General features: G+C 43.0%; 1 protein-coding gene across 1 annotated transcript; it reads left to right on the top strand.

The window, feature by feature from the left end:
• The first annotated feature begins 222 nt into the window (after positions 1-222).
• On the top strand, positions 223-11,275 carry LOC309558215 (serine protease 27-like). Its single transcript, XM_082261236.1, has 4 exons — positions 223-373; positions 5,537-5,808; positions 8,379-8,548; positions 10,960-11,275. Exons 1-4 carry the CDS (start codon positions 243-245, stop codon positions 11,266-11,268), a joined length of 882 nt encoding a protein of 293 aa, XP_082117362.1. The 5' UTR covers positions 223-242; the 3' UTR covers positions 11,269-11,275.
• The last annotated feature ends 15,490 nt before the right edge of the window (positions 11,276-26,765 follow it).

Raw genomic sequence — 26,765 nt, 5'->3', positions numbered from 1 at the left:
ACCAATGGTGGGTTATGACTTTGCTGAACATAGTAGACTATTTCCAGTTCATAGTAATCTCCATTAGATCTGTGCACCCGCCAGGTCATCAGGCTGCTGTTATTGGCTCCCTTACGGCAAGAACAACTACTACACGAACACATTTACAAACACATCACTTAGATCAAGAATATGACTTTAATTTTAATATGGATTTTCATCTCCCTGCAGAATGTGGAAAGCCTCAGGTGGCGAGTCGGATTATGGGTGGGCAGAATGCCCAGGAGGGTCAGTGGCCGTGGCAAGTGAGTTTACGCCTCAATGGACAACACTTCTGTGGTGGATCCCTTATCAGTGAATCCTGGGTGATCTCCGCTGCCCACTGTATTAAGAGGTTGGTGATAATAAATCCTTCGGGTGGGGTAATATGTAAAAGGCTTCTTGCTGAGCTGAATTTAGCTCCAGCTGTCACTGTGACATTTTTGGCCCCAGCTGTTACTTTTGATATTTTTCTGGGGCCAATCTGTCTGTCTGCCCTTATGTTGTGATGCCAGATATACAGTATCTCACAAAAGTGAGTACACCCCTCACATTTTTGTAAATATTTTATTATATCTTTTCATATGACAATGCTGAAGAAATGAGACTTTGCTACAATGTAAAGTAGTGAGTGTACAGCTTGTATAACAGTGTAAATTTGCTGTCCCCTCAAAATAACTCCAACTCACAGCCATTAATGTCTAAACCACTGGCAACAAAAGTGAGTACACCCCTAAGTGAAAATGTCCAAATTGGGCCCAAAGTTTCAATATTTTGTGTAGCTGTCTTATTTTCCAGCACTGCCTTTAACCCTCTTGGGCATGGAGTTCACCAGAGCTTCACAGGTTGCCACTGGAGTTCTCTTCCACTCCTCCATGACTACTTTACGGAGCTGGTGGATGTTAGAGACTTTTGGCTCTTCCACCTTATGTTTGAGGATGCTCCACAGATGCTCAATAGGGTTTAGGTCTGGAGACATGCTTGGCCAGTCCATCACCTTTACCCTCAGCTTCTTTAGCAAGGCACTGGTCATCTTGGAGGTGTTTTTGGGGTCATTATCATGTTGGAATACAGTCTCTGAAGGGAGGGGATCATGCTCTGCTTCAGTATGTCACAGTACATGTTGGCATTCATGGTTCCCTCAATGAACTGTAGGTCCCCAGTCCCCGCAGAACTCATGCAGCTCCAGACCATGACACTCCCACCACCATGCTTGACTGTAGGCAAGACACACTAGTCTTTGTACTCCTCATCTGGTTGCTGCCCCACACACGCTTGACACCATCTGAACCAAATAAGTTTATCTTGGTCTCATCAGACCACAGGAGATGGTTCCAGTAATCCATGTCCTTAGTCTGCTTGTCTTCAGCAAACTGTTTGCGGGCTTTCTTTTGCATCATCTTTAGAAGAGGCTTCCTTCAGGGATGACAGCCATGCAGACCAATTCGATGCAGTGTGCGGCGTATGGTCTGAGCACTGACAGGCTGACCCCCCACCCCTTCAACCTCTGTAGCAATGCTGGCAGCACTCGTCTGTCTATTTCTCAAAGACAACATCTGGATAGGATGCTAAGCGCATGCACTCAACTTCTTTCGTCGACCATGGCAAGGCCTGTTCTGAGTGAAATCTGTCCTGTTAAACCGCTGTATAGTCTTGGCCACCATGCTGCAGCTCAGTTTCAGGATCTTGGCAATCTTCTTATAGCCTAGGCCATCCTTATGTAGAGCAACAATTCTTTTTTTCAGATCCTCAGAGAGGTCTATGCCATGAGGGGCCATGTTGAACTTCCAGTGACCAGTATGGAAGAGAGTGAGAGCGATTAACACCAAATTTAACACACCTGCTCCCCATTCACACCTGAGACCTTGTAACCCTAACGAGTCACATGACACCGGGAAGGGAAAATGGCTACTTGGGCCCAATTTGGACATTTTCACTTAGGGGTGTACTCACTTCTGTTGCTAGTGGTTTAGACATTGATGGCTGTGTGTAATTTTGAGGGGGTCTATGTGCATTTTATTTTAATAGAAGCCAGGAAGGAAATCCTATTTCCAGCCAATTTAAAACCATTTTCCAAACATTGCTACAACCTGCCAAATGGAATAAAAAAAAGCAAAAATATATATTTTTTCCACTGTTATACATTCCCCAAAGAAGTTCCCCTCACCCATTCTATTTTGTGACAACTCAATGGCTATAAGCCCAGAAAATAGGCACTTTGGTTTTACTGATTTTTGTCTTGCATTGATTTTCCTGGAAGTTTGGGTTCAGAATCCAAACATCTTTGAAGATTACCGAACCCAGGGCAGTTCAGCTCACCCTAATCACTACCCATAATCACTATTACTCCTTGATCTTGGCTGGCAGTAAATGGGCTAAACACAAAAAAAGGCAAAGTGTTTGTTGACAAACAATCCCCATACTATTTTTTGTGACAACTCTTTGGCTGTTAGCCCAAAAAATTGGCACTTTTGATTTGACAGATTCAGCTTTCATTGATTTTAGACAGAGTTAAGGTCTCGCAATTGAACTTTGAAGATCATCAAACCCTGCTTGAATTGAACACATGCTGAGCCTATGCTGCCTCTGCAAGAGTAAACCACAACCATTTTGATTATGGTGTCAGACACACCAGTTTGGGATAAATCCCACTCACCATTAGCACACAGCAACAGCCCTGAAGAAGGGGGGAGTCTCTGTTCCCCCAAAACCTGTTGGCTTGATCATTTGATGCTTCTTTCAATAAAATGACTATACGATCACTTTAATTTTGCTTCTCATTGGATATTGGGGGCTCCTTTCTCCTAACCTATGAAGTATGAACCAAGCACAGGGCAGTCAGCTGATCCCTAATCCCTACCCATAAGTCATGTTACACTTGATCTTGGCAAGTATGTAAATGGGTGAAGCACAAACCAAACAAAGGTGTTTGTGGATGAGGTGGGGGGTTGTCCTAGGGAGTTTGTAGGCTGGATTAGGGGGTTTCTTCAGGAGGATAGTTGATTTCTTGTGTAACGATACTCTCAAAGAAGCCACTGTAATTTAACTGGTTCTTCCCCAAGATTAGTGAAGAAACAGCAAGGTACACAGCAACAGTTCATTCACTCTGGCTCATTGATCTGCCTAGGGATTTCTTTTTAGGATTTTTATTGCTGCAGAACCTGGATGGGGTATAGAGTGGTACAGGATACTCCAAACTTACTGAATATTAGCAGGACGACACTCCACTTTGTTAGGCCTCCCTGAACAGTCTATATGCAGGAACAAGTATAGATGGCAAAACTGAATCCTTTTTAAAAGCTATCCCAGGCAGAACTGCCACTGGCTCTTCCAGCCCAAAGGAGACACCAGGAGCCTGAGCTCAGGACAGTACTCGCAATGTCACAGGATCATTAGATGCCTCCTTCAGTGAGGGATAGGGTAATGCTTACAATGCTCCAGGACATCCAGACCCGTTCCAGCTTCCACTGGGCACTTTTCGGTAAGCTCTCCAGACCATGTCCTTAGAAAAAATCCTTTGATTAGCTCCAGAAAAGGATCTTTAGATGCAAACTCTGGGGGAATAGCCCCTAAGGCTGGGAACTACTCCAGTAGGACAAGAACCTTGGCTGCTCCAAGCCTCAGACTATTTGTGTTCTTCAACCACCTGCTGTGCCTGCCTCCCAAGGGATTGGGTGAAACACAAATATTCAGGCTGTCCATTTGTCCTGCCCAACCTCCTATGTTCTAGAAGCCTCCAGAATGTAGAGGAGAACTATCAAACAGCAAAAAGCAATCAACAACTGCTCCAGTGATTACAGAGGAGCCAAAAGAACAAAATTTAGCTAACATCCTGGCAAGCTAACAAGGAGGATGGTACAATTATCTAACCCTGAGGACTTCTAGGTAAAGGAAAAAGACAGAAGAAAACTCAAACTTTGCAGAGGTTTTCATAAGTGTCTTTTAATTTTTTTTATCTTATTTATTATTTTTTTTTTTTTTTTTTTTAGAAAGGAATGGGATGATCTTAAAGTGAAGAAGATGATTTGAGACTCTTCTTTTGGTGGAATTAGGATGGCTTTTCTGAGCAGTCAGCTATGTCTAATAGAGCCCAACTTCTTTGAACTCCATTGGGTGCTTGTGTGTACACCATACTAGAGGGCTGTATTGGGTTTTGGGCTCCCACGGGACCCAACCCAAATCTCGCGGGAGCGGTCGGTTTTAACTTTACTGCTGACGGGAGTGGGCGGTCAGAAAATTTTGCGGGAGACCCGCGGTGCCCAGTGATCAAATTAATTTGTTTAAGTAGTCTACATTATAACTGTATTTTTATTTTTTTTTTAAGTATTATTTGTTTACTTTTTTTGCAATAGCCTGTTAAGCGAGCTATTGAGAATGTGAAATCTGTAAGATTTTTTTGAAGCATTCTATTTATTTTATTTCGTTTTGTATTTAATTTGTAAAATTATATCTAACCTATTTTCAAAGTTGTCTGTCTTTATTTAATGGTAAAGTTATTTCCTAGTTAATCGTTTGGTGTGTGTGTATGCAATAGGCCTATGCACTGAGGTGCCGCTAGTTGCGGTTTTTGTTTTGACAGTTAATGTTTTATAACGCTAATAAAATAAATGCCCAATGTTTTTGTCATGTGTGGTGCTTTGGTTAAGCATTGGTTACTTCATCTTATTTAAATGCAATCATGTTTAAAGTCCTGTTATTCTGAATGTTGACTTGAACTAATATTTAGTCTGAGTATTTGAGTGCATTTTTCACAAGCTCTGAGATAAAGTCTGCGGGAGCGGGCGGGAGTGGACACAAACCTTGCGGGTGGGTGTGGACACAAACCTTGCGGGTGCGGGTGGGTGTGGACACAAACATTGCGGGTGCGGGCGGGAGTGGACACAAACATTGCGGGTGCGGGCGGGAGTGGACACAAACATTGCGGGTGCGGGCGGGAGTGGACACAAACATTGCGGGTGCGGGCGGGAGTGGACACAAACATTGCGGGTGCGGGCGGGAGTGGAACACCTAGGTTGCGGGTGCGGGCGGGAGTGGAACACAAAGGGTGCGGGCGGTCCTGGTCGTACAATCAGCGGGAGCAGGCAGGTGCGGGTTTACGAAAACAGTCCCGCGCTGGGCTCTACACCATACCTTTTTTCAGTTATCCTCTTAGCTTTAGTCTTAGCCCCCGTTCACACTGGGGCGACCTGTCAGGCGACTTGGTCGCCTGACAGGTCGCCGTAGGTGACCTGGCATAGAGAAGCTGTGGACCCGTTCTAATAGGAGCGACACAAGTCGCTCCGACTTAGAAAAAGGGTCCGGAGCTTCTTTGGGGCGACCTGGAGCGACCTGTATTGACTTCAATGTTATGAAGTCCGTGCCGGCCGCTCCGAGGTCGCGGTGCGAGCAGCGCGCCACGACCTGTGAGGTCGCCCCAGGAAGTAGCGTCGCCCCAGTGTGAACAGGGCCTTACGTGTTCATTATTATTTTTGCTGTTACAATATTCCTACATTTGCTGTTTGTTTATTTTTTATTACAGTACTGTGACAACTTCCACACTCACCATCCACCTTGGCTGTTACCAACTTTCCAATCCAAATTCCCAAGAGATTTCTGTTAGGGCTAAAAGATTCATAAAAAATCCAATTTATACAAACGTGGGCTCTTTGGGGGACATTAGCCTCATACAGCTGGAGACTCCGGTCAACTATACCACGTACATCCTACCGGTCTGCCTCCCTACCGCTAATGTAGACTTCCCCATGGGAATGTACTGCTGGGTTACCGGCTGGGGCAGCATTATGTCTGGAGGTAGGTTCTGTATTTTTTTTGTTACAAAATAGATATACTGAATCCGCTATCTATTTATTATAAATGTATTCCAAGATCATAAAATTAATTCTGCTAGATGTTTATTTTTCAAACTGTGGTTTAGACTTTCTCAGCTAATGGTACCTGATAGTGTGAACTGGGAGTACAGGAGTGCAGAATGGCACAAGTGCCTGTAAGTCTTGCTGGAAGAACAGGTGTCCCAGGCAGGGGTGGTTTTGAGTGAAGCAGGCAGGCTGGGTTGGCAGCTGCTGAGCAGCAGACCGAAGCAAGCTGGTACTGGCGACAGGCATATACCAGTAGCAGACAGTTGACAAGCCGAAACAGCCGGTTGGCAGGTAGATCATGGTGACAGCAGGAGGAATAGCAGAGTCAGGCAGGTCGGGTCATACACTGGCAAGACAGATCAGGTATAGAGGCACAGGCAAAAGGGTGGTCCAGGTACAAGCTGTGTCAGGAGCCAATCGGTGAAGCAGGTAGCAAATTGAACAGGCAGAACCCGTGGCCAGAAAACAAGCTGAGGTCAGTACAGAGAGAGTTCAGGGAGTAGTAAAGAGGAACCAGGTCAGCAACTGGTGTCAGGATACAGGATCCCAGGTTCCCGGGACACAGAAGGCTGAAGACAAAGCGGCACTGAACCTGAACACTGGCTCAGTTTAACCATTTCAATACCGGGCACTTTTACCAGCTCCCTGTCCAGGCCAATTTTCAGCTTTCAGTGCTGTCACACTTTGAGTGACAATTGTGTGGTCATGCAACACTGTACCCAAATGAAATTTTTATCATTTTTTTTCCCACAAATTGAGCTTTCTTTTGCTGGAACTTAATCACTGCGGGTTTCTTTTTATTAATAATTGAAAATTTTGAAAAAAAAAGTTTTTCTTAGTTTCGGTCAGTAAATTTTGTAAATAAGTAATTTTTCTTATGTGTGCTGATGAGGCGGCACTGAAGGGCACTGATTAGGTGGCACTTATGAGAAGGCACTAATATGCCTCACTGGGCACTGATGGGTTGTACTGGGTGGCGCTGATGGGCAGCACTGATGGGCCCTGAAAGGCAACACTGACTGGCATCATTGATGGGTGCTGATTGGTGTCACTGATGGGCACTGCTGGGGCTGCACTGATAATCAGGGCACTGATGATCCATGCCCTTTATTACCTGTATAGCCTCCCCTGTAAGGAGATGCCGCTGATCGGCTCTCCTCACCACACACTCTGTCAATGTGAGGTGAGGAGAGCCGATAAATGGCACTTCCGTGTTTACATGTGATTGGACATTGGGTGTCATTGGCTCTTTACTGAGATCGGGTTCGCACTGTGTTTTATAGTGCTGCGGTTGGGGCAACGTTATATGACAGTTGCCCCAGAACGAGAGGTTGGGAGGTACTTAAATAGCCCATTTAGCGCCACGATCTGTCACAGGTGCACATGACCATACCGACATGCACGTACGTGTATGCTCGCATTCCTATGCACAGGGGTATTACCATGTGCCGAATTCCTACAACCACAAGGAGGAATGTGGATTAGACTTTGCCCTCTCTAGCTTTAGTAAATAAACCCCTCAGTGACAATTTTTGGGGGACCAGTGACAAGAATACAGAGATCAGTGCTAAAAAAAATATGCACTGTCACTGTACTAATGACACTGGCAGGGAAGTGGTTATCATCACGGGCAATCAGAGCCCCACAGCCGAAGCGGAAAATCAGGTACATGATTTTGCGCTTAAAGCGGAGTTCCGGGCACAAAAAAGATTTTTTTTTTTTGTGCCCCTCCGCTAGGTATGCCGCACCTGAAAAGGAATTGGATAGTTATTTTTTTTTTGTTTACTCACCTTTTTATTGACGATCGTAAATACTCACCTATGACAGCTTCCTCCTCCAGCACCGCGGCTCACCCCGTCACTTCCTGCCTCGCGATGATTCCTGGGAGCTAAACGTCATAGCTCCCAGGAATCAATGCGCCGCACCGGCCCCACTCGTCATTTCCGGGCGACGCCGCATTCCCCTGCTAAACAGCTTCTGGGCATGCCCAGAAGCTGTTTAGGAATGCGGCGCCGCGCCGGAAGTGACGAGAGGGGCCGGTGCAGTGCATTCTGGGACACGAAGACGCGGAAGAAGACAGAGAAGAGGACCGCGCCGGCTTCAGCTGCCCACAACCGAGATGGAAACGCTGTGGAAGAAAATTTCTAAGTAAGTATTTCTTCTAAAAGGTAAGTGCGAACCGGGACAGATCAGAGGCTAGCCATTGTGGAATGTGCTAGCCCTGACTGTCCCGGGGGTATGTTCAACAAAAAAACGTTTCTCTGCCCGGAACTCCGCTTTAAGGTCCGCCCTGCCACAGTGTTTGTACGTGGGGCAGTCCTTAAGCGGTTAAGCATGGCTGCCCAGCGTACATATACTTTAGGCTCATATTTTACGCAGAATCTTCTGCTAGCTCTATGGCTATTTGTTTCTCCACTGATGAAAATTATTAATTAGATTGACACCAATAACTTAGTATTCCTTTTTTTTTTTTTTTTAACTAAATGTTGAACATAAAATCTATAGTGAGTCTCCAGAGCCCCCAGACTCTGCAGAAGGCCCAGATCCCCCTGATCAATACACCGACCTGCGATTCGCTCTACCATATCAATTCTGATGTCAGCACTTCAGTTCCCATAATCCGAAGCGATATGATTTGTGCAGGATATAAGGCAGGTGGCACAGACTCTTGTCAGGTAAGTTGTTTTTTTTTTTTTGTTTATACATTAATTGTTAGATATATACAGAATGGAAAAAATGTGTTTTAGTTTTCAGATCAATTCATTAAGCTACTAATTTTGTTTTGTTGCATTTTATTTATTAGTTTTAGACCGGATTCAAATTTTTTCAATGGATTAGAAGTATTCAAATCGAATTTGAATTGAAAATATTGAATTGATCCAAATTCATTGTAAAGCATAGCTTAAAAAAAAAAAAAAAAAAAAAAAAGTAAAGCATAGCTAATTCAATTCTATTCAAAATTCTAATTTCGGAAGATGGCTACATTCTATTTTTATTCTATTCTATTCGAAACTTTGAAATTCGAATTTTGGAAGATGGCTATATTCCAGTGATGGCGAACCTTGGCATTTTCCATGATGCTCAACTACACTTAACCACTTAAGGACCAGGCCTTTTTCCTGACACTTGTTGTTTACAAGTTCAAATCAGTATTTTATATATTTATTTATTATATAATAAATATATATAAATATAATTCTATATGATATATATATATATATATATATATATATATATATATATATATATATATATATATATATATATATATATATATATATATATAATTTATTATTTATTTATTTTTTTTTTTTTAGCAAAGACTCTGGAGAATAAAATGGCGGCCGTTGAAATATTTTTTGTCACGCGGTATTTGCGCAGCAGTCTTTCAAACGTAATTTTTTGGGGAAAAAATGCATTTCACTGAATTTAGAAAAACAAAACCAGCCCAATTTTTTGGTATATTGTGAAAGATGGTGTCACGCGGAGTAAACGGAGACCTAAAATTTTCACGGTTGAAAATTGCGAACACTCGTGGAATGGCGACAAACTGCTGTACGTACAAAATCTCCATAGGCGATGCTTTAGAATTTTTTAACACTTACCTGTTTGGAGTTACGGAGGAGGTATATTGCTAGAATTATTGCTCTTGCTCTGACGGTCGTGGCAATACCTCACATGTGGTTTGAACACAGTTTTCATTTGCGTGCGCGACTTATGTATGCGTTTTCTTTGGTGCACAAGCTCACTGGGACAGGGGCGCTTTAAAACTTTTTATTTTTTTTTCCTTATTTATTTTCTTTCTTTTATTTATTTCCTATTTATTTTCTTTTTTTTATATAACTGTACACTTCAGAAATCTGATTACTTTTATTGCTGTCGCAAGCAATGTAAACATCCCTTGTGACGCTAATAGGCAGTGACAGGTACTCTTTATGGAGGGATCGGGGGTCTAAAAGACTCCAGACCCCTCCACTGCACTTCAAAGTATTCAAAACGCTGAAATTGTCATTTTTGAATAGTGACAGTTTTTTTTTTTTTTAAATCGGCACCATTGGCAGCCTAATAACCCGGAAGTGACGTTGTGATGTCGCTTCCAGGTTACATGATGGAGATCAGATAGAAGCCGAATCCGGCTTAGTTCGGGACTCCCAACTAGCCAGCAGACGTGATGGCTGGTTGTCCGGGTCTCCCGGTGGAACAGAAGACCCTGGCAGAGCCGCGAAAAGCGGCGGCAGGAAGTCCCCTCCCGCTCGCTGTGATAACCCCACATGCAGGGTGCGAAGGCCCTGTCCTACATTTCTCATACAACTTCGTTGAGTGGCCTCATGTCTTCGTAAGTGACCTGAGACTCAATTTGTTTTGTTTTTTTCCCTGTGCTAGAGCCATTTCTTTCACCAAAACCAGATGATGATACTGGTTCTTTGGCAAAGATGATTTTTTTTTTTTTTTTTCCTCCCGACCATTACAGACCCCCTTTCTAGTTTAGACTTCCTCTGTCTGTCACCACCAGTGCAGACCTCCTCACCAGTACATATACCCCAGACGTTGGGGAGGGGAACTGGTTGGCAATTTCAGGCCAGTAATAAGATGCTTCATTGCCTTCTTCCTCCTTTTGCTCTTCTCTGGCACTGGGTAGTCCTCAGAAATGCATAGAAAATCACTGATCTAATAATGTTCATGCAATTCTCCGTATTATTGTACTGTAATGTAATGACCGATCACCACGATGAGGTGGGTCCATGACTACATTTAGAGAAAACAAGGCTTCATTCAGCTTGGATAATGGACTGACCTGGATGGCAGAGCGAATGAGTCTATGAAGGACCGAACCCAAGAGGTGTATTGCAGCCAGAGCTGCTTTTGAATTTACAAAATGGCTTGGGGATTATTTTAAAAAAACGTACATTGAGTCGGACTTCAGGGCCCTTTTAGTAGTGGGGATGTGTTCATAAATTTTTAGGTTTACATCTTTACAATAGGAGGATGGTGGCTCGCTGCCTCCAACTCAATTTTTGCCATACTTTTGTGCTTGTGCTGTGCATTCATACAAGTTTTGTACATACAGTATTTTTTATCCTTCCAGGGTGACTCCGGGGGCCCTTTGGTCTGCTCCCAGGGTGGACAGTGGTTCCTAGCCGGGCTGGTGAGCTGGGGAGATGGTTGTGGAGAGGTAAACCGCCCTGGTGTATACACCCGACTAACAGCCTATCAGGACTGGATTAAGCAGAATGCTCCTGAGACGGAGAAGAACATGGTGGCTGTCAACTTCACCGGTGCAGTGAACAAAGATGCTTACCTGAGCAAAGGTCAAAGTGGGACTACCCAAGCTACATTTTCCAGCATGTCAACTTTAGCTTTTGTAATAGCTGTTTTATATGTTTGCATGCTATGATGGCATGACTGATCAGCCACATTTTGACCTCCAGTCTTGGACATTTGGAGAAATTTATGGAAACCTTTCCTGAGGGAAGCATTCTGCAATGCACGTTTTTTTTCCTGATGACTTCCTAGTTTTAACACCTTGATCCAGATTAAGTAGGCAGATTTGAGCTTCAGACCTTATGAAGACTTTAAAACTCCCTACCTGTTCTATATCAGAAAGTCAAAACCTCTAAGCCAGATAACCGTATAACTGCCAGGCTTGCAGAATGTTCAGAAGGGAGTCAGTAGTGGCAACTGTTACATTTCTGTTATTTTCTGTATTTGCAATTATTTAAAAATTTTGTCCTGGGTTTTTTTTTTTTTTTTCTTTCCTCATGTAAAAAAGTCAATAAAATGTTTGTTTTTATTTGTGCTCTTTGACATTTTGACATATTTATTACATTTCTGGCTTGCTGATTTCTATGTGTTCTCAGGATTAGGAGGCACGCAAATGGGTATTAGCAAATGACCACACGTGTAAAAAAACATTCCACCAAAAAGATTTTTAAGCCCATCTCAGGCTCATTCCCTCTAACCAACCTTTAGAGGTTATTTATCCCACCACAGTCCTCTAAACACATACTGTACACTGGGGCAATTTTGGATAGAGGTAAGTCTAACAGGACAAAACCCACTCAGTTTGAAAATAAACTTACAAATGTCATGCAGTTACACACCTTGTGGGCAAATTTTAGATCCAAACCCTTATCCAGTGTGCTGCCAAAAACGTTAGAAGCAGTGCTTTAAGTGGGCCGGTATGCACTGGTACTCAGTACCGCCACTTCCAAATATGGCCCTCTGTGCGCCTTAGTGTACCAGTACGCTCATTTTAGACACCTGTGCCCTCAATTGCCCCCCCAAGAATATTTCCCACTCCAGAGCCAGACCAGTCACCACCAGTGAGTCCCCCTGCTCCGGAGTCCCAGCCCAGGCCAGGGGGGGTGCTCTGTGGGGACCCTGATGTGGGGTGTGGGGGGGGGCGACAAAATTTTATAGGCTATAATAGAGTACCGGCACCTCTTTTGGGCCACTTAAAGCACTGGTTATAAGGTCTGGGGTGTGGTGGTAGATTGTGGGCCAAAGAATCCTCAGGAGCTGGCCAGGGGTTTCTGGTAAATCTCAGTATTTCCACCGAGAAAGCAGAGCAGGAGGTGGGAGAGCCCTTCAGTAGATTAATTCAAAAACAAGAATGCAGTTCTTTCACAATAAAAGGAAAGAGGATCAAAGTGGACTTACAACTCAGGAAGCTACGGTCACCCAACTATGAGGGAACACGTGGCCTTCCTAGTGCACCGATGGAGAAGAGAACTGCCTCCACGCAGGGTCAGTGTGGTCACTCTCTATACCTTAGGCATTCCCCATCCTGGGTGATTTTTAGGGGGTTCTCAGGTGGGGGAACGATGTAGTAGAAAGAGTCAGCATAAAAAGGGCCTGTATGGGGCCCATTTTAGAACAGGGATAACTAAGGCCTAATCATATGGCTACTCAGTCCACAGCCCACGCGGAACTCAATTTCTGTCTTAGGTGTGCTTGTATAGTGGGTCCTAAATCCATTTATTACCATACTGGTCATTATAGCAACAAACCTCCAATGGCTGGGGATACTCCTTGCATTATGCCAACTGTGTTCCATGTGGTTACAGGATAGGGCTTCAATAGTCTGCCGAACACCTGAATCCCATCTGAAAGGGGGGGCCAGGTCACCTGTCGCATGCTGCACGGGTGATAAAATTGTGATAAAAGTGTTTATTATCAGCTGGTAGTGCGATCCACTTGGTGATTTATTCTTTTATTGGCCACTAGGTGGAATGTAGAGCTTGTGCCAGTGATGCCATCTAGGTGGATCACCTTGAACTGGGGAAGTGGCAATTTAAAGCCACAAAATGCATTTTATTTGGTGAAATAAAATAATTGGATGTTTTACCAAAGCAGGCGACCCACGCCTTTCCTTTGAACAACCATTTCAGGTGCCTCTGCGAACTAACTATGGGCCCTTTTTGCTGACTCTTTCTGTTGCCAAATACCTTGGCCTTCAATTTTGGCTGCTACAGGACCAAATTTTGGAGACTTTTTAGCGTTTTTTTCCAAAAGGTTTTAGCTCTGGTTAAAAATTAACATGAAAGTTTAATTTTCTTAAGTTATTTGCATAGATTTTTCATCCTGTCTCATCAATGAACACCTGTTCAGTTCCCCCCATTGTATTCTTGTAGGCAGACCTTGGATTGACAGCAGAGCACCAGGATGATATGGGGTAGTATATAGCAGCAGCTGGAGTACGATAGTGTAAAAGCAGGGCCAACTGTGACAAAGTCACCCACACTCTTCAGTAGGGGGCCCATTTTAGAACAGGGATGACTAAGGCCTAATCATATGGCTACTCTCAGTCCACAGCCCATGCGGAACTCAATTTTTGCCTTGGGTGTGCTTGTATAGTTGGTCCTAAATCCATTTAATTACCATACTGGTCATTATAGCAACAAACCTCCAATGGCTGGGGACACTCCTTGCATTATGCCCACTGTGTACCATGTGGTTACAAGATAGGGCTTCAATAGTCTGCCGAACACCTGAAGCCCATCTGAAAGGGGGGACCAGGTCACCTGTCGTGTGTTACACGGAGAGGGTCAGCTCCTCACCAACCAGAGGGAGACCTCAGATAAAAGCCCAATCAAAAATATATTCTGCAATATGCAAATTACCTCTCCATATGATAATGTGCTCTTGTGCTCCAATCTGTGGGAGGGCACTGTGTTCCATTTGGTTACAGGATAGGGCTTAAATAGTCTGCTGAACACCTGAAGCCCATCTAAAAGGGGGGACCAGGTCACCTGTCGTGTGCTACACGGAGAGGGTCAGCTCCTCACCAACAAGAGGGTGACCTCAGATAAAAGTCCAATCAAAAATGTATTCTGCAATATGCAAACTACCTCTCCATATGATAATGTGCTCTTGTGCTCCAATCTGTGGGAGGGCAAAACGCGTTGACGCAATTTCCAACTTCGAGTCCTAACGACATTACTTCCAGTTATCGTGGAACACACGCTGGTTTTGGCGTTCCCAGGAGATTCCTTGCATTTTTACATGCCCGTTTTATCTTTTGTCCTGTAAGTATTTATTTTTACTGCGCAATAAATATTAGCTTTACAGTACTTCACTGTTGGCTCCCTTTCTTATTTTGGAATTTGGGGAGCATCCTGAATGTCTGAGAGCCATGCTGGGGAGGTTTACATTGGACCCTTGTGACCAGCCATTTCCTATACCAGATTCAAGCGTGTTTTGTCCCCCAAACTGGAAAGCTGGGAGTCCATTATCTCTGGTAAGTGGGGATACAGGAGGGGTGTGTGCCACAGTATGGAGTGAGTTTGGAGCACATCTGCACTTATAAGAAGATTGGTGCACAAGAACACTTTATCATATGGAGATGTCATGTGCATATTGCATATTCATTTTTGATTGGACGTTTTTGGACTTTTATCTGATTTCACAATTTTTTTGGTATAATTGCAAGCACTGTATTTATTTGTATTTATGAGTGATGTACACTTTGTACACAGCAGCTGCCGATATTTATTCACCGTAGCACGAGTATTTGGGTAATTTTCATGGGGGACCTCATCCCCTATCCACCACCTGCTCTAACCCAACCAAGTCTGCACTGGAAGAAATGCAGGGAAGCTCCGCTCTGAACTCTGGAACCGAGGATGTAATGAGTGAACCGCGGTAAATCCACTCCAGGTGCTCTGGCTCTGATGTCCTCCCGTACATCCATTGACATTAGTTCAAGCACACAGAAGAGCTGGCAACCCTGGAGATTCCACCTGAAATCTTTATCGGAACATGACCATGTTTGAAAGCAACGGCTGATGCATTTCAACACTAAGCCTTGTTCACAGCACAATTAAAATAAGAAACTTAACAGATATACAAAGAATACACAAAAAGATAATGAAGTCCACTCCCACTCATTAAATGATGTCATTTAATTGAGGTAAAGAGACACCGCTGCACGTGTACACTCTCTGCAGGGTGGTACCTTTCAAAACAGATCATGAGGATATTGAGGTCAGGAGATAGGCAAAATAGATCTAAGTAAAAACAAGAAAATAAACATGTAATGCCTCAGACACACGCAACGATTATCGGCCGACCGATCGTCCGACTTTTGTCCAGAGTGGTGTTTTGTTGGTTGGAATGTGCCTAGACTGCACACAAATTTTCTCGGCCAACAAAAATCTACTTCAGAAGTATGTCATGTGCTGGTTTACTTTCCGTGTGTTTTTCTTCTCTGAGCATGCCCAGACTTGCTCATCAGATTTTTGTCTGCCGAAATCTGTACTGACTGACGGAAAATTGGCGTTGTGTTGACGGCCAACAAAAATTTTATAGCCTGCACACCAGATTTTTTTCGGCCGAAAAGTCGGTTGTCGGAAGCATCATACTAACAAGCCGAAAATCGGCCGATCGAACGTTGGCCGAAAATTCCCAGCCAATAATCGATGCGTGTGTACGAGGCTTTAGTCACATCACAAACCAGAAAGACCCACACACACACCTAAATTTAGTTGAGAAAAAGCTCAACAATATATCGAAAATTCATGCCAGACGGTAATTTGGTCTTGAGGTTGAAAATCCACAATACCTCCTTTCTAAAGCCCCGTACACACGCAACGAATTTCCGCCGACCGGTCGTCCGTCTTTTGTCCAGAGTGGTGTCTGTTGGTTGGAATGTGCTCTAGACTGCACACTAATTTTCCCGCACGACAGAATTCTACTTCAGAAGTGATATCATGTGTTGGATTGCTTTGTATGTGTTCTTTCATCTCTGAGCATGCCCAGTCTTGCTCATAAGATTTTTTCCCCATCGAAATCTGTACTAATGAGACAAAAATCGGACGTGTTTTGACGGAGGACAAAAATTTTAATGCCTGCACACCAGGAATTTGTCAGCCGAAAAGTCGGAGTCGGCTGTCGAAAGCACCATACTAACAAGCCGAAAATTGGCAGATCGGTCGTCGGACGAAAATTTCCCGGACAAAACTTTTCTCATGTGTACAGGGCTTAAGAGTCTGCGGTGGATATCTCAAGTTTGCACTAGATTTTTTTCCCATATTAAAAGAACACTTTTTCTCCCAGAATGTATATAACTCCTGCCAGGAAGGATGTGAACTCGCCTCACCTTCTGGGAGGACTTTAGTAATTAAGCCTCGTACACACGCATCGATAGTTGGCCGTGAATTTTCGGCCAACGTCCGATCGGCCGATTTTCGGCTTGTTAGTATGATGCTTCCGACAACCGACTCCGACTTTTCGGCCGAACAAAATCTGGTGTGCATGCTATAACATTTTTGTTGGCCATCAACAGAACGGCCGATTTTCCGTCAGTCAGTACAGATTTCGGCAGACAAAAATCTGATGAGCAAGACTTGGCATGCTCAGAGAAGAAAAAACACACGGAAAGTAAACCAGCACATGACATCACTTCTGAAGTTGGTTTTTGTTGGCCAAGAAAATTTGTGTGCAGTCTAGAGAACATTTCAACCAACACAACAACACTGGACAAAAGACTGCCGATCGGTCGGCCGATAATCGTTGCGTGTGTACGAGGCATTAGAGTTGCTTTTTTAAAAGTATTTCTGTAAATGCCAATCTTTTGTAATTTTCACATATAACAGTCTCCAGAGTTTACAATGCAAAGACCATTCAGTGAGCATCAGTTCTGTGGACATAAGCCCCTTGTTATTGAGGGGGGGTGGGTGGTCAGAGGACACCTTTCTCATCATCAAGGCATTGCTGTCCACAGAACTGATGCTCCATGGTGTTTTTGAGTCAAAGGGGATTTGGTCGACTTGTTGGATTTGACAAAAAGGTTACAGAAAAGCATTTCAGTGCATGACATTTTGAACCTAGAAGTGGCTGGGCTACGACAGCAGAAGACCATGCTGGGTTCCTGTAAGCCAAGATCAGAAAGCTGAGGCTGCGAAGGGCACAGGATCGCCGAAATTGGACAGATGAAGACTAGAAAAATGTTGCCTTGTCTGAAGAATCTGCATTTCTGCTGAGGCATGCAGATGATTAGCCAATTAACATATCTGAATCCAATATGTAGTAAGGGGGTAGGGTTCTATGGTTTTCATCATGTCCTCCATGTTTCCCTCCTCACAGGGTGCGAAGCAAGGGTCACATGAGAGGCCTACCCTGGGGTCGGTTTTTCCTGTCTACGCTAGGCAACTGTAACAGGATTACTCTGCTCTACTCATGGGGTACCTTTTACTCTTGTGCCATTTTCATCAATGCCCTAGGACAAGTCTGAGGCTGCTGTGGGGGAATACTCAACCTTAAGGCAGGCCTCTACTTTTACAGATGAACGTATGCCATGTACACTTGCACTGTAACTGTTCTCTAGTTAACTCTTGGGTTCATGTGAGAATATACACCTTCTCTGTAACTTGCAGTTAGGAGGGACACAGTGAGCCTTGTCCACATCCACCTGTCCAGCATATCATCGGTACCTTAATTCCAGTAATGGTATGGGGTCCTGCCATGCACATAGCATGGACTCTAATGTGTGCACTTCACTTAACTCTTCTGTACCTGGACATAGGCTGGGGGCTTCTGCAGTGTGAGTCTTCTCTCAGGGCTATGAGAGACAGACCCCTCACTGAGAGGGTACCAACAAAAACTCCCTCCTGCAAGAGGCTATCCATCTATCTCAAGCACAAGCTTATTGACAGGCTTCTGTTAGCAAAGGTAACCCTTCTGTCTTCACGCCGTACTACTCCCATACTGATGTCTTCATACCTCAAGTGACCTGAACCATGAGATGGTGACAGTTACTTGCACTACACCCCTTTAGTAACTTTAGACAAGGAGGGGAAAAAGTTTTCAAAACTTTACTTGAAAAAGTGCAAAAAGCATTACAGAGTCCAACACGTGGAAACATTATTCTTTCCTACATCCCTAACCCTAAAGCCAGGTACACCCTATTCATTTTTTTTCTTTCAACCCCGCGGGTTTAACAAAAAAAACACGTCAGCTCTGCTTGGAGCTGCTGTACTAACCATGCAAGGTCAGTTCAGGGATCTCCCCCGCTGAGCTGTTGTGTTCTGACAGCGACGGCCCCCCACCAGAACACTCCGATCAGTGCTATCTGCCATTGGCTGAGAGCACTGAAAGGTAATCCATGAGATGCTGGTTTTCCATCATGCACGTCTGACAGAACAAAATACACATGGGCCAATTGTCGGCCAGTTTTTTTTTTTTTTTTAACCGGCCATTCTCTCCCAACATTCGGCTTGTGTGTACCAGGCTTTACTCAGGCTGTGTGCTGCCCCAGCATACCTGCAAAGGTAGAGTCCATGTATAATACAGAGTCCATCCGTGGCATTCTCCAGCTGCTGGTTTCTTCTGGGTGAACCCCAGGTTCCAAAGACCTTTACATCATGGCCATGACAAGCAACATTATTTTGTTCCTCATTTGTGCTATTCTCCGCTACTTTCCCCTATGGGCGCTGGGTGCTGGGTCTCTGAGGAAACTCTCAGCTCTACTCCCATGTTCCCCCCCCCCCTCCTGATCTCTCTCTCTTGGGCCTTTTACGGGCCCGGGCCTCTCCACTCTAGACCACTGCCCGTCTTTAATAATATAGGATCAGTGGATCGGACCCAGGAAAAAAAACAGCCAAAAAACCTATGAGCCTGAAAAGCATTAACTTTTACCCTCCCGTCTGGGGCAGCACCTAACTGGCTATTTCCAACCCCCCTACAAATAGAGCACCTTTTGGCTGTGGAAGAATAGGAAATGCTTAGCATGAATGTGCAGTTAACAAATATGGAAAAACTGTGGAATAAAATGAGGTCAACTTGGAGAAGAATCTCAAAGCAATGTATGTGGAAACTGCACCATGAAGAAATGAGTTGAGTGGTGGTAAAGGTTAGGAAACGCTAAAGAAAAAAATTAAATGGAAAAAAAAAAAATACAGTTGTTGCTAGAGCAGGAATTGAGGAGATATTTTCCAATGGGTACACTTGTTTTAATGGCAACTATAATAGAATTTCTTCTTGCTTTGGAGAAATTCCCCTTCACTTCTTGTCTCTCTGGGATAGAAAATAAAGAAAAGTCTCCTCAAAGAGATGCAGCAAGAAAAAGAAAAAACAATTGTTTTAATTCTCCATTGTTTTAATACTCCATTTTTTAGCGTTATTCTTGCATGTGTACGATTGGCCTTTATTTCATTTGCAGCTGACATATTAGTTAAATTATTGGAGACAATAGGGATACCTATTATTAGACATACAGCACCTGAGGTACCAAGTCCTGTACTGAAAAGTGAATTGAATGGCTGTATGTATTAGTTTATACCATGGATTGTACACAGCATTGTGTCTGAAGGCATTGTGTGATTCTTCTCCAGATAAAGACTGGTGGATAGATCCAAAGAGTGGATAATGACTGTGTTCCTAAGTGGTGTCATTTTTCAGAGGACGTGTAATGGCCAATGTTTATCTCCAATAATTACCAGGATTCAAAAAGAAAGAAATTCTGCTACTACACCAGAAAGCCTCCAGTCTCCATCTATATAGAGAGGAAACACTTCTTAGTGGTCTAATTCCATGACAGAGGAGCACCAAGTCACATAAAGGTAACTTTACTGTCTGTTTGTTATTGGTACATAGATCGCCTTCCTGGCTCTCACATAGGCCTGTCTACTGCAGATCTACTATCTCCACTATAGCTACATGACTCTTCCATAGATATCTACTCCAGATCTACTATAGCCTAGTACACACGCAACGAATTTCCGCCGACCGGTCGTCAATCTTTTGTCCAGAGTGGTGTTTTGTTGGTTGGAATGTGCTCTAAACTGCACACGAATTTTGTCGACCGACAGAATTCTACTTCAGAAGTGATGTCGTGTGTTGGTTTGCTTTCTTTGTGTTCTTTCTTCTCTGAGCATGCCTAGTCTTGCTCATAGGATTTTTCCCTGTCTAAATCTGTACTGACTGCACGAAAATCGGATGTGTTTCGACGGAGGACAAAAATTTTATAGCCTGCACACCAGAATTTTTTCGGCCGAAAAGTCGGAGTTGGTTGTCGGAAGCATCATACTAACAAGCCGAAAATCGGCAGATCGGTCGTCGAACGAAAATTCCCTGGCCGAATTTCGACTCGTGTGTACGGGGCTTATCTCTAAAGCATCTACATGACTTTCACTTAGCTAATTACTGCAGATCTACTATCGCCAAAACATCTCTATGACTCTTTCATAGACAACTACTGCAGATCTACTATCTCTAGAACATCTCTTTGACTCTTCCATGTATAACTAACACTGAAGATCTTCTTTTTTTCCAAAAAGATCTTCCATCTATAGCACATTTCCATGCCTCTTCCCTAGATAACCACTGCAAATCTACTATCTCTAGAACATCTCCATGACTCTTCCATAGATAACTACTGCAGATATATTATCACCAATATATCTCCATGACCCTTCCATTGATAACTACTGAAGATTTATTATCCCTAGAACATCTACATGACTCTTCCATAGATAACTACTGCAGATGTACTATCTCTAGAACATTTCCAAGACTCTTCTCTAGATAACTACTGCATATCTACTATCTCTAGAACATCTCCATGACTGTTCCATAGATAACTACTGCGTAGCTACTATCTTCACTAATATCTACTGTACATGACTCTCACATAGATAATTGCTGCAAATCTACAATCTCCAATACATCTATCTGACTCTTCCATAGATAACTACTGCAGATCTACTATATCTAGAACATTTCCATGACTCTTCCCTAGATAACCACTGCAGATCTTCTATCTCTAGAGCATCTCCATGACTCTTTCATAGATAACTACTGCAGATCTTCTATCTCTAGAACATTTACATGACTGTCACAGATAATTACTGTAAATCTATGATCTCCAATACATCTACATGACTCTTCCATAGATAAATACTGCAGATCTACTATCTCTAGAACATTTACATGACTCTCACACAGGTTTGTCTACTGGAGATCTACTATAACTAATACATCTTCATGACTCTCATATAGATAAGTACTGCAGATCTACTATCGACAATACATCTCATTTATCTATCTGTAGTACATCTTTTTGACTCTAATAGAACTATCTGTAGAGCATCCCCTGACTCTCATAAAACTACAGTGGGGATCGAAAGTTTGGGCACCCCAGGTAAAAAATTTTATTAATGTGCATAAAGAAGCCAAGGAAAGATGGAAAAATCTCCAAAAGGCATCAAATTACAGATTAGACATTCTTATAATATGTCAACAAAAGTTAGATTTTATTTCCATCATTTACACTTTCAAAATTACAGAAAACAAAAAAATGGCGTCTGCAAAAGTTTGGGCACCCTGCAGAGTTAATATCTTGTACTGCCCCCTTTGGCAAGTATCACAGCTTGTAAACGCTTTTTGTAGCCAGCCAAGAGTCTTTCAATTCTTGTTTGAGGTATCTTTGCCCATTCTTCCTTACAAAAGTCTTCCAGTTCTTTGAGATTTCTGGGCTGTCTGTCACGCACTGCTCTTTTAAGGTCTATGCATAGATTTTCAATTATGTTGAGGTCAGGAGATTGTGAAGACCATGGCAAAACCTTCAGTTTACGCCTCTTGATGTAATCCCCCGTGGATTTTGAGGTGTGTTTAGGATCATTATCCATTTGTAGAAGCCATCCTCTCTTTAACTTCAGCTTTTTCACAGATGGCATCAAGTTACCATCCAAAATTTGCTGAAATTTTATTGAATACATTTTTCCTTCTACTCGTGATATGTTCCCTGTACCACTGGTTGCAATACCACCCCAAAGCATGATTGATCCACCACCATGCTTAACAGTTGGACAGAGGTTCTTTTCATTAAATTCTGTGCCCCTTCTTCTCCAAATGTACCTTTGCTCATTCCGGCCAAAAAGTTCAATTTTAACCTCATCGGTCCACAGAACTTGTTTCCAAAATGCATCAGGCTTGTCTATATGTTCATTTGCAAAGTTCAAACGCTGATTTTTGTGGTGAGGACGTAGAAGAGGTTTTCTTCTGATGACTCTTCCATGAAGACCATATTTGTACAAGTATCTCTTTATAGTGGAATAGTGTACCACAACTCCAGTGTCTGCCAGATATTTCTGGAGGGATCGTGTAGTCAAACGTGGGTTTTGAATTGTTTTTCTCACAATCCTGACAGCTGTTCTGTCTGATATTTTTCTTGGTCTTCCAGATCTTGCTTTAACTTCCACTGTTCCTGATGACTGCCATTTCTTAATTACATTCTGAACAGAGCATATTGACATCTGAAAACGCTTTGCTATCTTCTTATAGCCTTCTCCAGCTTTGTGAGCGTCAACTTTTTTCAGTTTCAGCTTTCTAGACAACTGCTTAGAAGATCTCATGGTGCTGATTGTTGGGGCAAGGTCAGATGAGTCTGAGCATTTAAAACCTTTGAGATTGACATCACCTGGTCTTCTTCCCAGACGATGATTGAGAACAATCCATGACACTGGCAGGTCTCAGTCTTTCAAAGGGGGCAGTGCATGCTATAAATTTTGCAGGGTGCCCAAACTTTTGCAGACACCATTTTTTTGTTTTCTGTAATTTTGAAAGTGTCAATGATGGAAATAAAATCTAACTCTTCTTGACATATTATAAGAATGTCAAATCTGTAATTTGATGCCTTTTGGAGATTTTTTCATCTTTCCTTGGCTTCTTTATGCACATTAATACAAATTTTTACCTGGGGTGCCCAAACTTTCGATCCCCACTGTATATGCAAACTCCTGATGATGTCTGTATGACGAAACACATAGAGCGTCACTGCATCACTTCCACCTTTTGGAACGCACAGCGTTCTGAAACTACCACAGCGCGATAGACCTCCCGGTTTTAGCTAATTTTGAATGCCCGATTTATCTTTAGTATATGTGAGTACATTTTATCATTAAACTTTAAAGTTTTTAAAACGGTACTGCACTATACGAGTTTCTTTCCTCACATGTATATACCGGATTATACCTGGCCATTGGGAATATACATCACAGGACCCCCAGTGGTGTTCACACTTATCCTAGGGTAATAGGACCCCTATTGATGCCATTAACCAGAGGAACCGCCTGATGACCATTGAGGGATACTGGAGCCATATTCAATTTGAAATACAGGCGCATTACCCCTGTAAGGGTCCCCATATCTGGTAAGTGCGGTCCTGGGAGAGTGGGGAGCACCTTGACCCACTACACCGGCCACACTCAAAGAGGCACTGGAGATACACAAGTCACCCCTGCTGTGAAGTTGCACTATTCAATATCCGCACTGAAGCACTTTTTTTCTCCCTGCAATTTGGGACTATTATATTGGAATTATAATCGCACACAACCCTGCACTGGAACCCTTTTTTGTTGTGCAATTTGGACAAAATTTTATAGATTTTAGAAATTTGTATACCTCACCTTATTGTATTGTTTCTCCACTCTCTGCAATTATGCGATTTGGAATCGCATTGCATCTTATTATTGATTTCCACTTTTAATATTTAAACTTATTAGTCACGTCAGTTTGGATATCATTCCTTATTCACCCACATACATCCCTCTTGTGGGTGTTGCTTTATATATATATATATATATATATATATATATATATAGTCACGTTAGCACTTTATACTCTCACTTTGATTGCTGTGTTGTACCTCATTTAGTTTATCACTATTTATTCCACTGAAACACTCAGTCACTTTATTTATGCACTTTATTCCTATAAGGGTTTTTTCCCTTTATCACTACCAGTCACTTATTTGCATATTTATTTTTATTCGTTCATCTATGCACAGTTTTCAATTTTAGTAGCATATTGTGTTTAAGAGTTAACATATATATTTCTATATCTGTACTTACATTAGGTCCTTCCATTTCTGACCTATATATAGATATATACATTCAAACAGTCCTCTTTTTCTCCATATACATATATTTGGCAGTGCCATTTACTTCCTTATTTTCTTTACATGTACAACCTGTAGTACATCCTCCTGACTTTCATATAACCATCCAGGGCCGTCTTTAACACAGGGCAAAAGGGGCGGCTACCCTGGGTCCAGTCATTGTTGTGGGGCCCAAAGCAGCTGCCCCTTGAGCCTGCACTGGCTGCAAATAGGTAATAAGTGGGTTTTGGGAGGGCCCAAGAAAATATTTGCCCAGGGTCCAATCATAATTAAAGACGGCCCTGTAACCATCTACGATGTTGTATACTATCTGTAGAACATCTTCCTCATACCGATGTCTTTTTTTTATCTGTATTAATTTTCTTGACTCTCATACAGGTTTATGTACTACCTGTAGCAAATATTCCTCGCTCTCACACAGGTGTCTGTTCTATCAGTAGACCATCTTCCTCCAATACAATAAATATCTGTAACACATTTTCCCAGGTCCCATATAAGTGTTGCTATATCTGTAGAACATCTTGTTGACTCACATACAGGTGTATATACTACCTGTAGTACAAGCCCCTTTCTCTCACACAGGTATCTCTAGTACTTGTAGTACATCTTCCTGACTCAGATATCTATATTATCAGTAGTACATCTTCTACTATCTCTGCTTTCTGTAGTCAATTTTGGTATCTCTTATGACTCTTCTGCATATCTTACTGCCTAATAAGGTTTCCCATTCTGCAGAATTTTTCAGTGTTTGCAAAGTTACGCAACGATCAGGATGTGACAACAAAGCTTGGCAGAAACATTGGATACTGTGGTTGGGGGATTTTGCTAAGAAACTGCTACTGTCTGCCTATGACCAGCTAAGGCTCCATGTACACGGGACGTTGTAAACAGCCCTTTAGGAGCAGTTGGGCATTTTTTTCAGAAGCCCCTGAACCCACCTACATGTTATCTTATCTGTCCATGTACACAGGGTCGTTTACAGTCATTTGCAGGCAGTTGAGTTCAGGGACGTTTTTTGGAACGCAATTATTTGCGTTCGAAAGTGTGTTTCCCAGCATTTCAAACGCAAAAACGCGACCGAACGTGGCCAAACGCGACCGAATGCGATGACCCGTGTTTAGCGTTCGCGTTTTTTGCATTTTAAAGGGGAATAATTTTTTTGACCTCTAGGAACGGTTCTAAACACAAACGCCCGCTAAACGCGGGTGCAAACGCGACCTAACTGACGTTTCAAACGTCCTAAAAATTCCAGCATTCAAAGGGACTTTAAACAACGTCCCGTGTACATGGAGCCTTACCCTTGGGAATCTAGGTTGAGTAACACCTGTCTTTTTCTTATCACAGGTCTTCTTCTCGCCAGCTGCTCTCATGAAGCCCTCAGCGAAGATCCTCCTTCTTACATCTGCCCTGATCACTGGTGAGTGTATGTTGGAGAATTTCGGCAATTAATAATTCTCTGTTGGTTCTATCTGGGATGTGTTAGAAAGTTTAGACAGCAGGACAGGTATAGTTTAAAGACGAATTACAGGTATGGGTAGTTTTCCCTAATGAGATCAGGCCAGCTTGGACCAATGTAACCATGCTAGAGCAGGGAGGCATTGGACAACTCCAACTGGTCGATCAAGATCATCCACTGGACCCATGTGAACGACACCGATCCACCCTGTTTTCTCCTTTCAATGGATCCCAAAAAAGCATTTGGCAGGGTGGTTAGGCTTTACCTACAGGTGGTCCTAACCAAATTGGGCATTGAACCACATATGCTCCAGTGCAGGGATTCCCAAACTATGGCCCTGCAGCTGTTGCAGAACTACACATCCCATGAGGCATTGTAAAACTGAAAATCACAGACATGACTAAGCATGATGGGAATTGTAGTTCCTGAACAACTGGAGGGCCGTAGTTTGGGAATCCTTGCTCCAGTGGATTAGTGAATTCACCAGAAGCACAGGTGAATGTGAACGGTACCCTGTCTCAGCTGTTCCCAATTAGGAATGGGTTGAGACAGGGCTGCCCATTGTCCCCTGCTCATTTTTGCCCTGACCCTTGAGCCCTTGCTCAACAAAATTAAAATAAATCCCAACATCCACAGGGTATGCATAGGCACCATGGGACATAAACTCTTGGCCTACATGGACAGACATACTGGCAGACCTCTAATCATTTAATCAATTCTCACACTATAAAACTATGTATATAACATACCTGTGGCATCCCTCTAGAAGCCGGAAATCATTTTATAGACACAGCTACTCCACTGATCTCCACTAGCTTCCCATGTCCCATGTGCGCAGCTGCCCTGCTGCATTGTGAATACAGGAGGATGGCAGATGGGCACGGGCACCATTCACAGATTGCTTTGCATTTTCTAAATTAATTCAAACTCTTCTCTGATTGAACATGGTTAAGATCATCACCAGCCCATTCCGCCTTGTCCAGTCAGATAATGCTTTGCATTCTGTGATCAGAATGCAGCTGGACAGCCGCTTGTGGCC

The sequence above is a fragment of the Pelophylax lessonae genome (genome assembly GCF_965119305.1).
Source record: "Pelophylax lessonae genome assembly, chromosome: 6".
Classification (NCBI taxonomy): Eukaryota; Metazoa; Chordata; class Amphibia; order Anura; family Ranidae; genus Pelophylax; species Pelophylax lessonae.
This window is presented reverse-complemented; position numbering and strand designations above follow the sequence as displayed.

Excerpts from the sequence above, each read along its gene's own strand:
- LOC309558215 (XM_082261236.1), top strand. The coding sequence starts at position 243 with ATGGGTGGGCAGAATGCCCAGGAGGGTCAGTGGCCGTGGCAAGTGAGT. Across the intron at positions 374-5,536 it reads GCTGCCCACTGTATTAAGAG|TACTGTGACAACTTCCACAC; the intron begins GTTGGTGATAAT and ends TTTTTATTACAG. Across the intron at positions 5,809-8,378 it reads GGGCAGCATTATGTCTGGAG|TGAGTCTCCAGAGCCCCCAG; the intron begins GTAGGTTCTGTA and ends TAAAATCTATAG.